The sequence below is a fragment of the Pempheris klunzingeri genome, chromosome 5, assembly GCF_042242105.1.
Source record: "Pempheris klunzingeri isolate RE-2024b chromosome 5, fPemKlu1.hap1, whole genome shotgun sequence".
Classification (NCBI taxonomy): Eukaryota; Metazoa; Chordata; class Actinopteri; order Acropomatiformes; family Pempheridae; genus Pempheris; species Pempheris klunzingeri.
In genome coordinates, this window is record NC_092016.1 from 13,620,054 (window position 1) to 13,638,662 (window position 18,609).

At 40.6% G+C, this 18,609-nt stretch overlaps 2 protein-coding genes across 2 annotated transcripts; one reads left to right on the top strand and one right to left on the bottom strand.

Moving 5' to 3' along the window:
* The first annotated feature begins 1,307 nt into the window (after positions 1–1,307).
* st8sia2 (ST8 alpha-N-acetyl-neuraminide alpha-2,8-sialyltransferase 2) lies at positions 1,308–10,306 on the top strand. The gene is made up of 6 exons (XM_070830519.1): positions 1,308–1,405; positions 2,828–2,884; positions 3,415–3,555; positions 3,650–3,907; positions 6,426–6,719; positions 10,012–10,306. The coding sequence occupies exons 1-6, from the start codon at positions 1,308–1,310 to the stop codon at positions 10,304–10,306; spliced, it is 1,143 nt and encodes a 380-aa protein (XP_070686620.1).
* A 3,322-nt stretch (positions 10,307–13,628) lies between these two features.
* fam174b (family with sequence similarity 174 member B) lies at positions 13,629–17,462 on the bottom strand. The gene is made up of 3 exons (XM_070830678.1): positions 16,882–17,462; positions 15,982–16,113; positions 13,629–15,071 (listed from the first exon to the last, which is right to left on the bottom strand). The coding sequence occupies exons 1-3, from the start codon at positions 17,163–17,165 to the stop codon at positions 15,068–15,070; spliced, it is 420 nt and encodes a 139-aa protein (XP_070686779.1). The 5' UTR covers positions 17,166–17,462; the 3' UTR covers positions 13,629–15,067.
* Positions 17,463–18,609: the final 1,147 nt, after the last annotated feature.

An 18,609-nucleotide genomic window follows, 5' to 3' on the forward strand; every position in this document is an offset into this window, starting at 1 on the left:
GAGGGAATATCTCACCTCAAAATGAAACAAAGTCACAGTACTTTTATCTCAGCCTTCCTCCCTACCGTGGAAGTTAACCACTCCAAAGACCTTTAACCCGTCTGACCTCCCGCAGCACGATTCAAGCATCAGTAGTGTTTTGTTGTTGTAGCTGCTCGCTGTGGAGGTAGTTTTAACTAGTTTACACACAGTTTGGTAGTTCGTTCCAGTGGATCCCAACCTAGTGCTCGAGTCTCCTCCAAAGGCTCAAATTATCAATCTAAGGGGGTTGTGAGATGATTAGAAAAGAAGAGGAATCTCTACAATCTATTCTAACTTCTTCTAATTGTTGTTCTTTTATGAAATATTGGGCAATCTTACCTCTTTTGGTCTTGAACGGATCTTCGAATGAAATCTGAGAGGTTTGACAGCAGCTGTTTTTTTGGTAAAGGTTGGTCTATTGGTCTAAACCTTGAACAATGCATACACTTAATCCTATGTATTTCTATATAAAATCCTAATCTAAAAACAAGTGTATAACAATCAGATAGTGGAGAAAAAGATGTGCACCCCTGAATTGTAATCGGGTAGAGGCATAAAACATCAAGCAAAGTACAAGAACCTTCAATTGTGGCTCAGTAGAGAAAACCTGGGCTACTCAATGGCGCTATAAAAAGATGTCCCCATTAAACTCAGTGGCTGTCTGACCTAGTGGGGCTCACCCACTGTGTCTTTGGCTTCCACGTGAGCATCACCGAAGCCTTGACCTCTATTTTGACATCACACAGCACACACATGTGATTATGACGTGCGTCTGCTCACACACACACACACACACACACCTGTACAGATGTCTTCCTCCACCTCCACCTCCTCTCGGGGAGCCAACATCACCCCTGGGGGAGTGAAATCAGGGGGGCTGGAGGTGGAGATGCAGAGTTGGCCGCTGCGCCTTTAAGGCTGCATGTGGTCTACATCTCGGTGCTCCCATGGCAGGCTCTGTGGGTGCACGCTTTCAAAGTTTGACTGGGGAATAGAGGTACCAGTGGGGACGGCGGCAGCAGCATCGCCCCGTCGGGACACACACACACACACACACACACATACACACACACACACACACACACACACACACACACTCACACACGGGGCACTCATCATCTGAAGCGGAGAAAAAAGACCGCAGTTCGCCTGACTCCAGCCATAAGAACAATGGAAGACATGACTGAGCGGATTTTCGATTTATAAAAGGGAAACACAAGAAGGTTAATGTAACACAGTGTTTGGAGGAAGGAGGGACTCCCGGCTGCAGCCCGTGCCCCTCAGCCATGCCGCTCGTATTCCGCACGCTGTTGTTTGGCTTTGTAACGCTGCTGGTCGTGGTTTTGATAATAGATGATATTGCAGAAGTGGAGGAAGAAACTGCGTAAGTAGCCCACCGTAATTCATCCATGCATTGTGCGTGTATGCGTGTGTGTGTGTGTGTGCGCGTATGTGTGTGTGTGTGAGAGAGAAAGAGAGAGAGTGCGCGTTAGTGTGGTCCATTGTTTTCTTGTCCAGCAGGTTTATTTCCTCCAGGCTTCCTCACAGGACCGAATCTGCTAAGTGTGTGTGTGAAAATAAATGAGTGAGATAAATGAGTTTATTTGGATAGATTTGAAGTTTGGAGTTGAATGCGGAGTGTGTGTGTGGTTTGTTTCTACATTTGTAACACTGGGGTGCAGCAGGAGCAGCTGTTCCGACAGCAGCCTGCCTGAGTCTCCAAGGATTAGGCTATTTGTCTTGCAGCAGCCTGCATGCGGGATAGGATACGTTTACACTATATAAGAGAGAGGAAGAGAGGAGAGAGGTGGGGGGGGGGGCAACAGATTGGAAACAAAAGAGGCTTTTCTCCTTTTTCATTTTCAGACTTTGAAATGTTGAGCAGTGCAGCAGAAATCTTCCAAGTCACTCGCTCCACTTGCTTTTGACCTGCAAGAAAATGCATCCTTCAATTCAGCATCAAAATACTTCTGGCACATGTAAAACTAACCACACATCAGCATCCTCGCACTGCTCTCCTCGGCATCGTCACAGCTACAAAGATGCTGTGTAACATCAACAGTAAAAATGACTTTTTTTTCTCTCTCTCTTTCTCTGTGAGAAGGTTTTTTGGATTCTCACATTTCCCTTTCAGCGACAACATTTTGTTTTGAATGCAATTACCCGGCTGTGGCTCACGTTGTAATGAGGTCAGATTGGTTTGTGATTCGCCGTAGGAGAAGAACCAGAACCAATTTCACTTCTGCATAAATGCAGCTTAATACAATTATAACAATATATTTAAAGCCAAGGGGACTGTGAGATGGGTGCGAACAGCCCACCTGTCTGTCACAGCAGCACTCGTCTGTTTCCGTCTCCTTCATTTACACAGCTGCTGCCAGCTTGTCACGATTTTATCAAATGTGACCAAGGTCAGGATTACAAAAACAGACTGATGCTTTAAAAATCTGAATGCCCGTTCAGTATGTTGACTGTAAATGCTCCTTGGCTGGTGTAGAACACCCTTGTGAAAAGAAAACCTCTATTCAGCATAATGGGGCTCCATTAAGGCCACATTTCTCCTCATTACATCAGCAAATGGGCCCACAGTGGATTGCTCTAAAAATACCTTAACGCAAGCTTTTCACCTTCATTCTGTCTCAAAAGAAGGGCGTACAGTACGCCTGGTATTGAGTACAGTGGGTGCATCACTGTTACAAGACTTGGTTATGGGAAGAATTTGAGGAAACGTCCATTATCAACCACTAACTCAGGCTGCAGTGTGTGATTCATAATTAAATCTGAACAGTTTTTTCTGTTTTTCTAGAAATACTGGACATTCGAAGAAGACAAAGTTGCACTGGCTCATCCCTAAACCCCACAGGTCTGAAATCCAATTAACGTCACACACACACAGATACAAACACACACACACACACATACTTTTGCTGGAGCTGTAGAGCACCAGTGGGGAGCTCACTGGCCTTTCTATATAATTTTCAGTGGGCTTTGGTCATTTGATTCCTCTGTAGCCTTGATAACACAGTGAGTCATTGGCAGTGAGTGTCTCACTACTTTTTATAGCAAGAGGACCCCTGCTATAAATACCCGTCAATGTGGTGGTATCTGACATCATCTGCCATAAGAATAAAGCCGAAATAATTCATGCTGTATATCGAATAACAAACGCAGGCTTGCTTAGTTATGTTCCACCACAATACCCAAAATCAGAAATTACACTCAGAGGTCTTTTCGGTCGGTACGATATATGACAACACTCTTTTAACGTGGGGGAAACAGGGAGAAATTCACACAATACTTGAACCAAGATAACAAGGATATTTTTTTTCTCATTGATCCACACTTTAAAGATCAACATAGTGTGTCAATAACATTTCTTTCCGCTTCATTTAGAAAGACTGCAGCACACGTGGATCCCACTGCTTTGACAAGATCGAGCAAAGATGTAAATCGTCTCGGTCCAAGCTACAATAGCACTGCCAGGCTCTCGTCAGACAGCTGGACCTTCAACAAGACCCTCTCCAACCTCATTAGGCACAGTCATCACTCTCCACAATTATCGCAACATATTTTTACACTCCACTAAGCAGAGCCTTTCATAACCATCTTACATTTCCTCTTTCTACAGGAAGAATATTCTGAGATTTCTTGATCCAGAGAGAGACATCTCTATTCTGAAGGGCACTCTGAAACCGGGAGATATCATCCACTATGTTTTTGATCGCCGCAGCACCACAAACATCTCCGAGAATCTCTACCGTCTTTTGCCAACTGTATCCCCCATGAAGAACCAACATCACAGGCGCTGTGCTATTGTGGGAAACTCTGGGATCCTGCTGAACAGCAGCTGTGGACCTGAGATTGACTCTCATGACTTTGTTATCAGGTATTTTTTTGGGGGGGGTTGGTTCAGGATTGGAAGTCTTCCACTTGAAATACATCATAAAACATGCGAGTTGAAGTGGGCCGTAATTGAAATGGATTAGCACATTAGTTTCAGTTTTAGGTTTATCTCTCTTCACTGAGAGTTTAATTCATTCACTTCCTCCGGTTCTCAGTTTAATTCAGGTTAGAGTTGGTGCTCGCACAGCCGGAAATATATTAATTGTACTTTTGAAAAAGCTGTCAAAGCTTTTTAATCATTTAAAGTTGAAAACGAACTGCCAGACTGAGAGCAATTAAATACATGATTATACGTTAAATTGACATTTTGAAAGCTTTTGCATACAGCAGAAACACATTGTGCTTTTTTGGAGAAACACCAACACTCTCAGGAGTCCTGCTCTCATTTACCAGAGAGTTTTGTTTATGAAGCCATCAGCCGACTCTATTTTGTGTTCGGATGCAAGCAAAGGAGTTGCTGAGTGGGTTATTTATCACTATTCATACCTGTCATTCGTGGAAAATAAAGCCATCTGCATTTATATTGTAATGGAAGATTGGGGGGAAAAAAGAGAGTATTCTCGTTGGGATTCTGTGTGCAGCTAGGAACAGTCTAACAAAACATGCACCAAATGCAGACGTAACAAATGTGAGAAACATCCTTTCATAAATCAATTGCTTTAATGTTGTCGTGTAAATGGAGCAGGATGTAGTCGTCTGTGGTAGCTCCTCACTGAGCTGATTGATCGCTAGCTGAAAAGGCCTCAAAATCCTTGAATGTCCCCTTTTTTCTATTCTGAAATTGATTCCGTTGTCAGCCTGTCTTGTCTTTTGTAAGTGCTGCGATGTTATGCTGATGAGGAGAGGTCATGATTTCCAGACTCCAGCTGCATGATAATAATGGCGGGGCATGGCGGTAATGGTTGGCTGAAGGCAGACAACAGGGAATGTGGCATTTTGAGTAGCTGAGGAATTTGCTCTGGCATTCACATATCAGATGGAGAGATAATGCCTCAGCTAAATATAGTTCTCTGCCCTATGGTTGGTTTCCACAAAGTAGGTTGACAGTGTTTGGGGTGCTTGTTATAGATTATTTCAGGTCAGTGTTTTTGATAATTTGCTGGACTCGAGCAACATATTGGAAAAATAACAACCAGCTGATGGTTCACATTTGTCACATTTTCTGTTTGCATGTAACCTGTGAGCCAACTGTTCGCTAAAGCAGGTACATTAGCTGTCACAGTATATTGGTAATAGCCATTAAACTGTAAAAGAGCACACTTCTTCCTTCCCTAAACAAACTCTTAACTGTTAGATTATCTGAAAAGTGAATTGTCACAAAGCTGAAAAGTTAACATTTTGCATTTAAGCAATGTGTGGATGCAGAGTTAGCAAATACAACCACTTTCTGACGTGCTTTCCTACCTTCCTCGACAGAGATCACCATGAAGATAATTACAGGCTTTGTGTTTTCTGGCATTTACTTAGAGGCCGAGGTTAACATCAATAATCAAAATGCCATCCTGCTTTTTTCTGCTGAATTTCACTTGTCTTTCTGCTCTATTTCACTCCTGGTAGAATTTTCTACTGGGCAAATGACTTGACTAGCTTGAGGACATAGACAGATGGGTATTTGAGGAAAAAAACTAAATAAAAGTGTGTAAGTGAGGTGTTGGGCCACCATGAGCTGCCAGAACAGCTCTCATGGTCTTAGGTACACAGTCCGTGAGCCAGATCCCAATATTTCACACATGGGTACCACTGAAGATAGCAAATGTAGTTTTAGAAAAGGTATTTGTCTGTAGTTTAAGACCTACCACAACATCGCTGGTACATATCATTCTGGCTCACCTTAAGGACATGTATGAAAATGTAATTTCTGGCTCTCATGTAAGCTCACCTGCACCTCTGGTGACTGTGAAGATCAGAGCATATGAACTGCATTTGATTCTCATTTTCATATGTATCAACCCGTTCAGTGGCCCTCGTGTCCTCTGTGAAAGTGTCTCCACTGATTTATTCAAGTGTTTCCCTTTGATTTGTTACTCATCTCCACATGTCATAGATTTAACAAAACAAATCGCTCTTCCTATATGAAGTGTCTTGAAATTCTTAAGGAGGCTACCAGCCAGGAAAAAAAGTCTAATGAAATCTATTTATTGCTGTATTTATAAAGCACTCACCAGTTTTCTTCTTGTAGCTTTTTAGATTGAGTAAGCAGTTCATTACACACATTGCAGCCTCTGCATTCCACAGCATGTGTGTGTGTGTGTTAATAAAAATGTGAGAAGAAAAGCAATATATAGGATTTATCGATCACTAGATCTAAAAAGGGAAATGAAACCTTGGGGTGTTAGTGTTAAAGTGTTAACTTTATGAAGAACTTGTAAATCTTCTCTCTGGTTTAAAGCTGTGTTGCTTCTCTTCTACTCAGTGACCAGAGACATTAATTAAAAGATATTTCAATAAAAGGAAATCATTTCACATGTGAAAGTGAGTGGCCTGTCCCTGTCTGTCCTGAGGTGTAACCTGGCCCCTGTGGAGGAATACCATGGCGACGTGGGATGGCGGACCAACTTGGTGACCATGAACCCCTCAGTGGTGCAGCGGGCCTTCCAGGACCTGGTCACCCAAGAGTGGAGGGATCGCTTCTTGCAGCGGCTTCAAAGCCTCAGCGGCAGCGTGCTGTGGATCCCGGCCTTCATGGCCAAGGGGGGAGAGGAGCGCGTGGAGTGGGCCCTTCGTCTCATCCTGCTGCACACTGTGGACGTGCGCACCGCCTTCCCCTCGCTGCGGCTCCTCCACGCTGTCAGAGGGTAAGATGCAGCTGACGCTCGCAGCCGCTGCTCCTGATGTGCTGCGTCTCACAGGAACACCTGTGAGGAGCATAATCAAGGGGTTGGCAAACTCTAATCTGCAGTCCAGTCGGCTATTTTTAAACAGAGCATTAAAGCTGATCACCGGGGGCAGACAGCATGAGAACTGTGTCTCCCCTCGCTCACACTGCACCTCGAGTCGTCTCACCAAATCTGTCTTAACTAAGTGTGAAATGTCTTCACGCATTTGACTCTGACACGAATTACAAAGTCTAAGTAGACATATCAGTCTATTTTATGTTTCATTTGTGTGCTTGGATCAGACGTTGATGTCTCTCTCCCATAAACAAATCGTTAAACTTTCTGGGAAATGAGCTCATTTACTCTCTTGTGGAGAGTTAGATGAGAAGATCGATTTGTGTGTTAAGTTAGAAGCAGAAGCCACGAGGTGATAAGCTCATAGTAGAGAATGGAAACACTAGGAAAAGCTAGCTTGCCGCTGTTCAAAGTTGAAAAATATCCCTATCACTGCTTCTAAAGCTCACTAATTATCACAGTGAATCCTTGTTTAATCCACACACAAGCAGAATTGTTGCAAGACCAAGAGTCCTCAGCCCTGCTAGTGGCTCTGTGAGGCTGTATTTAGGCACAGGGGTGCTTTGGGCTAAATGTCTCAGTGTGACCATGCTAACATCCTGATGTTTAGGTATAATGTTTACAACATTCACTGTTATAGTTTTCCATGCTAATATGCTAACATTTGCTGGTTAGCTCTGAACAGAAAGTACAGCTGAGGCTGATATGAATGGCACTAGTTTTGCAGGTATTTTCAAAACCAAATTAAACTTTTGCCCTGAATTTATTCTGAGGCTGACGTGAATGTCCGTACCTGCCATCATCACAATCCATAGTGGAGACATTCCACTTAAAGCCACAAATGACAACCTCACAGTAGTGCTAGGTTAAAGGTCAGAGGAATTCATCCTCTGGGAATCATGAACGTCTGACCGAAATGTCATTGTAATTCATCCAACAGTTGCTGAGCTATTTCAGTTGGGACCAAAGTGGCGGATCAACATGCTGACTGACATTTCTTATGCCTTCCTTAGAGCCATTAATGGCTAAAAACAATAATTTGCTGGGTGCAGTGACTTCTAGGTCACCACGGTTTGGTTGCCAGGCAGCCAGCAGAGATGCTGCGTAGTAGTGCTGACATGGCTGGATAAACTCCTCATCTAACTCTCTGCAAGAAAGCAAATAAGCCCATTCCCCATGATGTTGAGCTTTTCCTTTTAATTGGAGCTCAGTTCTTCAGTCTCAGCTTTTGTGAATTGATTTTTCCACTGATTTGCAGTCAACACTTATGAAAACACTTTCCAAGGAAAGCATTAACTTCTGAGGGGATCAATTTGTCATATGCCAAATTGTGTTATTTAGATACTGTTGCTGACAGGCCGATGCCGTGGCTCAGAAATAGCACAGATAATAAGAAATGTTGCTAAGCTGTTGTATAACAGACCTTGGATATTTTGTTTATCCTCATTATTTGTGTAGATTTATTTTAGAGCTGGTCAAGGATCTCTTTTGAGGAAAGCTGTTTTGCAAACCTGTGAAATACAGTCTCCAATGCCTTCAGGATTTTCTAAAAATCCCTCTATGCATTTTTTTTTTGCTGTCCTTGCCTCTCTCTCATCACAAACGTGATGACTGCGCTCTGGATTTTTCCTGCATTGTTAAAAGCCTAACAACCACCGCTGGTCAATGACCAAATTATTCCATTTTGTCTGCCCCAACTAACACTCGGTATTGCGGGAGGGTATTTTAATTAACAGTCTGTAAGATCAGTGTTTTACAAGAGAATATAATTAGCCTGAAATTATGAAACACATCCCTTTGTCCACTGATGTCTGATGAACTCTGTTCTGGTCTCAGTAAGGCTGAAACTTAAATCCCCAACATGTACAGTACAGAACAAAGGATCTGCTCATATTCAACCAAATGCTACATCAGACCATTTCTCTGATAATTGGACCATCTCCTCTGGTTGTTAAAATGTGACTCACCAGCTGTAATGTTTGGGCTGTAAACCTGCTCACTGTTTGCCCTTCACTGCAAATGAACTGCTTTAAATAGTACAACGTCTGCATCTCAACACGACCTTCCACACTAACCACAGAGTGCGCAGCCAGGGGCGGCAGTCATAGCCAAGAGGCTGGAGAAATATGCTGGTAGAACGTCTGACCACCTGCCCCTGAAGCTGCTCCTAAGGTCAGCATGTGGCTTCTCACTGTCACAGCAACTCCTAGGTCACCTAAAGTAAAAGAATCCAACTGTGCAGAGCAGCGCCGGTGGGTGCCATGTGCAGCTTTGTTCACAGTCTGCTGCAATAAAAGAACATGTGTGCTCAGCAAACATGCTGCACAAGTAAATTGAAAGTAACATTCAGTCTTCAGGAGTCATTTTTTTGCAAAGGAACACAGAGCTAAGGCTCATCCTGTGTGGAGAGATACATTCATTTTTCTGACACTTTAGTTACCATTATTGTCTTTTTATTATCTTGTTTTACTGTGGTAAGAAAGACACAATGTTTTTTTATCTCAATGTCTCCATTTGTTTTACAATTCATCAATTTAGTAAAAGCAGATGTTTCCTTGAGCCTAAAATGGCATCCTCAGATTGTTTATTTTGTCCAACCAACAGTGCAAACCACAAAGATAATAATTTCTCAGTGATATAAAATGGGAAAAGAAGCAGCATATGGTCACATTTAAATGGTGTTTTTACTTAATAAATGCAATTAATTAAATTTCCTATCAAAACTGACTGACTGAATTAATGAACCAGCTGCTTCAGCATGAGTTAGAAAATAAGATTATTAGACTCCCAGGCTAAAAGACTTGTTAAGAGGGAGATATTTTTGCAGTTTGCCTGCTGCGTCAATACAGGGAGAAAAGAAAAGGTCACCTATTGATTATCTGTGAGCAGACAGTTCTTGAAAGGGAACTTTGGTGGTCTACAACAGAGAAACAAACCCAGCAAGCTATAAGTTTTTACTTTTTAGGATTCAGTTTCATGCTGTGTGCTCCAGCGTACTGTATATCTGGCTTAATATCAAAGCCCAGAGGGAGAAAGGTCTCACTGGAAGAGATGATAGTAGCTTCTTGGTGAGCACTGATTGAAGTTTGCCACCTGAATAGGAGACTGAACATATGTTTCCTTTTACTGTGTTTCTAGTCTATGTGATAGTTATTGATTCACTGACCGCAGCTCACCACATACTCTTTGTCAACAGGTACTGGCTGACCAACAACGTGCACATCAAGCGTCCGACCACTGGGCTCCTCATGTACACGATGGCCACTCGCTTCTGTGAGGAGATCCATCTGTACGGCTTCTGGCCTTTCCCGCTGGACCCGCAGGGCAAACCGGTCAAGTACCACTACTACGATACTCTGAAGTACGAGTACACTTCCAGCTCCAGTCCTCACACCATGCCTTTGGAGTTCAGGACCCTGAGCACATTGCACAGACAGGGGGCACTCCGGCTCCACACTGGGGCCTGTGATGCGGAGAGGAGACTGCAGTAGGAGCTCCAGAGCAAATAGCTGCGAGGAAGAACTACTGTTTTGACTGAACAAACACTGAACAAAGAGTTTTCTTGTTACCATACATTTATGAAACTTGAATGAACTTATTTTCAGTAATTGGAATTAACTTTTTCTATTTCAAGCTCTTTTAGTGACTTGTTTCAAGGGTGTGTTTTACCTTTTAATGAGATTTCTATGGCAACCTTTAAAATAATGACACCCAACCGTTCATGGAGATCCTGTCATGTCCATCTGTTGGCTCCTCATTTTCCTTAAACAGCTGATTTTAAGCTGTTATAGTCCATCCAGGCTTCCAGTATGGTTACAAGTTATGCATTAAGGATTCAGAACACACATCTGCATTTTCTAAATTGGTCATGAGACGCCACGAATTATGGTGTCTCATTATTCTCAATATTAACCAATTTATGGTATGATAGGGCTTCATTAAGGGTGTGTTGTAATTTACCCGGTATGTCAACAGCGTGAAGAGCTGTTGAATTAATGGCTCCAGTGAGTCACGGATTGGGCAACAAGATGGAAGCACTTAATAATCAGGGAGAACTAATTAAAAGAAGTATTCAAATATTTGATTTTAATACGATGGACCTTTTTCATCAGGATCTTTTGAAAGAGCTGATGTGATGTTCAACTTGTAAAATCACATTCTCCTCTGATAGAGAACATTTTATGCGTTTTTTGTAGCTCAGCACCTTAACTGGTGTTCACAATAAAACAGGTAATACAGAAGCAAAAAGTCCAACAAGTCCAGTCAACCAAAACTGCCATTTGATAAAGTTTGGTTACCCTGAGAACCAAATGAACGAATGTAAGCACATTCAGCTTTTGTGACGTCAAAGCGTACCGGCTGTTCGCATAAGAATGTTTACACAGACTTAGCTGAAGGTAAATTCACTTTGTAAACTTTTCTCAAAGAACACCAGCCCTGTTTCTGCACTGAAAATGTTAGCGCTGAGACTGTATTTGTGCAGTGGTAGTAAGAAGAGCTTCTTTTTTTTTACATGAATGTATCCCTGGTATTCTTACAAATGCTGTAAGAAATGAGCCCCATAATGTGCTTTAAATTACCTCCTAGTCACAGTTAGCGATGGCTTGTATGCCGTTTGAAATAATGTGTGAATTATACGTGTATACTGTGTTTGGGTTAGTATTCATCAGGGTTGATGCAGATATTTGTGCATTTGACTGAAGCTGCCAGTATTTTGTGCCTATAATCAATAAATTTGACTACTTACAATTCACATTCCCAGAAAAACAAGTAGTCAGGATTTATCCAAGTTATTCCATACAGGATGGGAAGGATGGTAAAAAAAGTTACGATTGTCTTAATAGTGTCGCTCACTTCTGATACCCAGAAATGAATAAACACAAAAAAAACACAAAGCTAAATAAGCATAGAAGGAAATTATGCTTTATTTGTGAGTTGTTATGTAATCAGGGTCAGAGTAGAAATTCAATTCTTTGTTTATTTTAAGGCCAATACCAGGCGGATTTGTCCAGCCACTTCATCAGCTTAATGCTAATTTGGACTATACTTCCTGTTTTATTTTAGATGTCTTGATACTGGGCTCGGTGCCCAGTGCTTTTGGGTATTTTTCTGCAACAAAATGCCTCTTTTACTGAAAATTAACAGAAGAATTTGAAATTCTCCAAGAGCTCTGCAGCTTAACAAATAGCCTCTCATGTGCTTCCAGCCATGTGACCCGTCCATAAAAGTGTTGTTTTGACAGGATGCGACTGTTGACTTGCATGTTGCCTTACGCTGCTAGTTAAGAATAAACATAAAGTTGTACTAGAGACGTCAGCGGTCTGAAGCAATGAAAGGTTTGTTTGTGAAAGCTTGTCTGAGCTCTGCAAAAATAGAAACATTCTGTGACCAACACAATTACCCTAAGCTAATTAACCCAGAATCTTGAATTTGCCTCGGTTTCGAAAAATTTCTACTGGCACGTAGTTTCTGATCTGCTGTGAAACTGTGGGAATTGTGTTGTATATTATATCTATACTGTTTTGTCATGTATACTGTATGTTCACATCTGTGCAGTAGCCAAATTCCAGCTAACAAATGTTCGCTTTTGCATGTTTGTCTTGTCCTGATACATACAACTTGACTATGTTTCTTTTTTTTTTTTTTTTGTATTTAAAACACTGCGTATGACTCAAGGACTCTTAAGCTGTGCAGTCATGACAAAGTGAATGTACTTTTCTGTGACAGAAAATACACAAAAGAATAGAACGGAAAAAAAGAGCACTTCAAGTCTCTCCCCTTAAAACGATTTAATACTTCAAAGGAAGCAATTTTATTTCAGTAGTGTTTTCAAAGAAGTGGAAACTGAGGAAACAGCCCTGGGTACACATTATATCTGTTAGGTGTCAAAAACCAAGCAAGGACTTGTTTTCAATAAACTCTCAAAACAGTTTGAACATCAAGTTAAAATGTGGGATAAATGGAATTAGCTACAGTCTTCAAACAGCTACCACAATGACTGAGATTCATTTTACAAGAGGAATTTTCTGTAGCAGATGACTCAGTTCTAATAAAAGTCCAGAATTAGCATCTTAAGATGAGCAGGGTTTTTTCCACACATCCACAGTCAACTAAAGATAAAAGTAAAAGACGTTGCCAAGATGGATGGAGGAGGATCACTGTACAAGGGTGACAAACTTGCCTGAGACAAACAGGCACAAACATGGATCTGCAGATTTTCTGCACATACAGTGAAAAGACTGAAATTAAACATGACACAATACTGACATGAACAACAGATGCATACGGATAGAAAACATATCAAATAGTCAGGAGTCAACTAAAAGACAGAATACATAAATATGGTTGAAAGTTCAATGTATGATTCAGAAACCTTGTCAGACATTCACACACACTCCTGCATACAGCTTGTATCTAGCAGTGACAAGAAATATATCCAGTCTTTGAAAATGTCAATAAATTTGATTTGAACAAAGAAAAACACACAACTTTTCTTTCTCCTGGAAAGAAAACGTTGAAAAGGTTGTACAAGATTGGTTACTGCAGTGTCATTTTTTTTCCATTAACTAGGGATGGAGGTCATTTGGAAACAGCTGCACCTTACAGACCATAGTGCAATATCAAATAACAGGCTGGATTCAAACAGAAGGTCACCTACAACACCCACACTCTCTGTAATATGCATGGTTGGTAGTTTATTGTAATGACATTTAGGGTGCAGACTGAGATAAACTCCTCTGCCATGAATCAGACTTTTGGTTGATTATTATGTATTGTAAATGAATTAAAGATCTAACAAACATGACGAACCAGTTATGTTTTCACTGTTTTAATAGTAATTTAATACTTACCTAAGTATTCATCATACATCAGGTAAAACCTCCATGTAAAACAGTCTTCTTTACTAAAAGAATACACTGGGCCTTGGTTATAGTGCTATAGCAAGGCAGTTAGTTTTGGTTTGTCTCCCTCCGAGCTACTGCTACATCTAAAATAATGTTTTAGATTTGCCCAAAGCCCATGAAAAAAAATTACATTTTATGAAAATGGCTTATTTATGAAAAATTGCTCGGCGAGCCATCAAATAGAAAAAACTGTGGGAGACTTTACATGATACTGGACCAGCTGTTCATCTTCCAGCACAAACAAGAGGTCCCAGATTTTGCGGATCATATTAACTGAGTAACTAGTTGTATGGTGTTGCTTTGATTAAGAAAACAAGACACTGTGGCTGCACATCAGACATGTTAAATACTGTAACTACATCACTGCAGTCTTTAAACCTGTTGTTGACATTGTTTAGTGGTTATTTGATTAAATGAAACTGTCACAACTGAACAAACCTGATCACAAGAGATTACAGCATTCACATTCATAGCAAATTGATGTATTCTATAAATATCTCATAAATATACTCTGACAATTTTCTATGAGCTTTTAATCCAATTTGAACCTTGAACATGTAAAACTTCAGCTGAGATAGCAGCAAAACAGGAATGTCTAACACACCGTAAAAAAATATACACCTAAAATATAGACTTACTCCATACTGAAAGCCCTCAACAGTATATATGCACAATAAAGTGGTTAGTAGATAGAAATATATTTGGTATGAAAGTTAAGTTAAAAATATTAATTACTGAATACCACTAGATCCTTCATTATGTGCAAATTTTACATTAGAATAAAGTATTTTCTGCACAATATTTGTTGCATGTTAACGTTTTATGCATAACTGATGGTCTTTAGTGGCCATCAAGTATTAATTAAAAGATTATATATTCATTCAAATCACAAAGTGTGATTAATCCTGCATTTTAATATGGGTATATCAACCTGCTCAGCCCCACATACTCTACACGGTAGCTCAAGTGTAAAGATTTAATGTAAATGAGAACATCTGATGCACATCTGATGCACAAAATAAGTAATTATGAAGATGACTGAACTCTAAGTCACAAACAGCACGATTACAGAATGATTAGTGAACAGAAGTCACAATCTGAAGCGTCCTGTTTTAAGATTAGGGGGAATGAGGCGGGTATTTGGGCCACATGATTGAAGCGTCGGTAAAGCAGCAAACAATGATATCTATGCCACTCCAGTCCTCTAAACACAGATTAAAGCCATGCACAAGTAGCATATGAAGTTGTTGATTTGGTAATACTTGGCAACATAAAAATACAGGAAATCACTGGAGTTGTCCCGGGCAAAAAACAGGAGTTATCAAACACTGATGTCCATGCTGGAATTCACCTGTGGAAAAAGTGAAAACTCACAGTTACTTGTGTGATCTGGTGTTACTGCCCACATAGTGAGGAGGAAGTATGTTCGCCTGCAGAGTCCTGTCTGACTTGTGGAGTTGAAAAATGCCAGATAAACAGGACATCTTATCTTCCTATGAGGAAGTGGCTGTGTGTTAAAGAACAATGGAAATGACGGAAGGGTGAAACCTAATGTCAACACTGCATGAACTAAAGCAGTGTTTCTCTAAAATAGCGTGCTTCTTCAAGAAGAGCAAGCAGTTGAAATACAGTGCATGTTTTAGATGCATTGTTTGGTGTATTCTTGTTCTGTCGGTGTGGTTTTGTCCTGCATCTCATTACTTTTTGAGCGTGCTTAAAACCAGAACTGTGGTGCGACCCTGCAAAGCTGAATAGTCAAAACAGAGTCACAAGGTGCTTTCCATAGGGAAATCAAGGTTACAACTCAACAAGTAGAGGCATTACGGGAAAGAAAAGCTGTAAGAGTAGCAAAACCAGGCAATTTAAGAACAGAAATAGTATAAAAAATTCAGTTTTTTTAAATATACATTACCTGTTTTATAGAGTTAAACCCTTAAAAAGTAAGATTAGAATATTCCTCTAGGGACAAATAGTGTGCAGGTACATCTCTGTAGAAATATACAGCCATAGTATATTACAGACTTAGATTATAATGCTCTTATCACACTTTATATTGGTCAGTATCTCCACTGTTACAGAAGAGCTCCACTGTATCCATATAGGGAATCATAGGCCAAACTTCTCTAATTTGTGTAGAAAATGTTCACAGTTGTATCAGGCCTGTAGTCGTTCTTGTTTGGGCAGCAGAAACCGTTGTCTTTGGTCTTAAAATAACACGTATATGAACTTCCTACTGCTTAAGTAGTTTAAAAAGAACAAACCTGTATTTGACATCAAAGAGGGTTGAGTCATCGTCATCATCGTTCTCTTCATTAAGAGGGGCCATCTCTACTCGCTCTGCAGGTGTCGTGATAATGTCATATTTCCGTGTTTTTCTGATTCGTCTCCCAGATCTGTGAGAAAGAAAGCGGTGCCAAGCATGAGACGAGCAGAGAAAAAAAAAATCTTGTCATTCAGGCTGACTGACTAAACCACAGCATTAACTGTAAACCTGTTTTTAGTTCCTCCAGTCTGGGGGCGATTAAAGTGGAAAAAACTGAGTGTTCACAATCAAATTAACACCCAAACTGGCTGGCGGTACAGTTGAAACAGTCTAATGTTCTCCCCAAATGAAATAACACCGAAACAATTATCGGACTGACCAGTTTCAACAAATAGTGATGATCAGTTAATCATTTATCAAAAAAACATTCTTTGGATGCACCTGTTTTTTTCTGTTTTATATCATTGTATAGAAATCAGAAGGCACCACATTGAGTATTTTTCATTATTTCCTGATATTATTCACTGCATGATTTATGGACTAATCTAATCAACAGATACATCAGTAGTGAAACTGCAGCAGTAAAATGATATATGACTACAGCAAACCTAAGATAAATCCTGTCTGATGAATACAAATGTGATAAAAATGCTCACAAGTGTGCATCATATACACAGCAACATAAAACAGGTTGCTTCCTGCAGGGACTTTACTGGCAGGCCCAGACCTTTTCCTCTTGGCTTCCATAGAAACAACCACATGCTCCTGATCGACACGTTCACCACAACATTGCTGAGATTTCAAACATTTCTACAGTGTGATCGTACTGTGAATGCATTATTGTCAGACTGGTCGCTGACAGGCCCTGAAGCCCCATATGTAACATCAGAGAGCTTACCTGACCACTTTGATGACCAGGCATGTGATGAGAGCAGCTGTTAGCACGCAGATGAAAATAACAATGTTTTTCAGAGTTGGGAGATGCGTCATTAGAGATGAAATCCGGGATCCCACGGCAGCATCTGTGAGATTATTCGTCAGTTCATCTTCGCTGATGATGGACGATGATGATGATGATGTTAAATTTAACTGCGTCGCGGGTGAAGAAAGAGTTTGTAGTTCGCCACTGACCCGCCAAAGAGTCGCAATAATAAAAGCTAAAGCCACGCTGTGTGTCACCATGGTGCTGAAATGCGAAAATGCAAAGCAGGATGTTCTTTAAGTAGTTTCTCCAAACTAGATGAAACGCGACAGCAGCTGACACATAACAGAGGATCGGCTTATCAATGTCAGATTTTGCTCTTTGCACAATAAAGAAAATGTGACAGGCAAATATCCATCCCTCTACTCGTCCGAGCTTTTCTTAATGGCGGATTTCTTGGTCGTAACTTGCATTTGCCTCCAAAACGTGTTTTCCTTGAGGTGAGTTATGGCAATGCCTTCCTGATTGCATTAGGACTTCGTGTGGAGATGGGGATTATCCGCCTCCGGAGGACCTCTGCAGGCTGGCCCGCTGTTCCTAGTGCTGAAGAGGAGCCGTGCTGCCTTCAGGGATCCCTCGTACTTTCTACTACCCACGGACCTGCTGTCACCAAGAGAGGGATGTTGGCATCTTCAGGTGAAAAAAATGGCAAGCCTAGATTATTTGTTTTAGTCCCCCGTGTTTGATAACTCTTTTAAAGGGGAATTCTTACAGATAAGGATAATAATAACTATTTAATTCCTTATAGAAGAAAATAGGGATTGATATCTGTCTCCTCAGGTGATCATAGGATTTTTTTTTTGTAATTATCTATGTATTCGTTCTCTAATCTATTGAAATGAATTACCCTACTTATTTTTTTATTCATGTATTTTTATTTTAGATTTCAATTCTTCTTGCTTCTATAAAAAATATCTCAATTCGTTTTAAATACATATCATTACATGACCAAGGTGTCTGTAAATGTCAAATATGAACTCACTCTCAGGTCATTAAAGCCCCCATATTACAACAACACAAAGAACTTTAAAGACTTTACACTTTTCTCTCTTAGCTAGTATATGTGGAGTTCAATGGTTAGCAAAAGACTATTTGGTATTCTTAGATATCAGTGTGCACATTTTCACAATGCACGTGTGTTTATACTCCAGATTAAAACAAACATTTTTAATGGCAAATCCTAAAAAAAATAGTGCTAATAGTGCTATGTAGTCTAAATATAGACGAATTAACAAAGTAGTATCACAATTCAATCCTACATCAATTTCACTATTTTGACACACTTTTAATCCCCAAACATCCCATGTTAAAGACTTGAGTGTCACTTATCATTCTAACACCTCTCACCATGTTTGGGGTTGACTGGCAGTGACAGATTTCCAACAGCATCTGAAGGCAGCATTTCTCTGTTTACTCGTGGGCCACAGCAAACACAATTTTCCAAGGGCAGCAGACTCCCAGGTCACGACCGCAGACTCCAGGGAAAATCTTGACCAGACGAGACAGTGATCAGCAGTCAGTTGATCAGTGACGCTGATAATTATTCAGCAGGTCTCTGGGGATTAAGCACACAAGAAGTCAGTCTGTCTCACTCAGTCACACACAGACTCACACAATTTATGATTTATCTCCATCTATATTTTC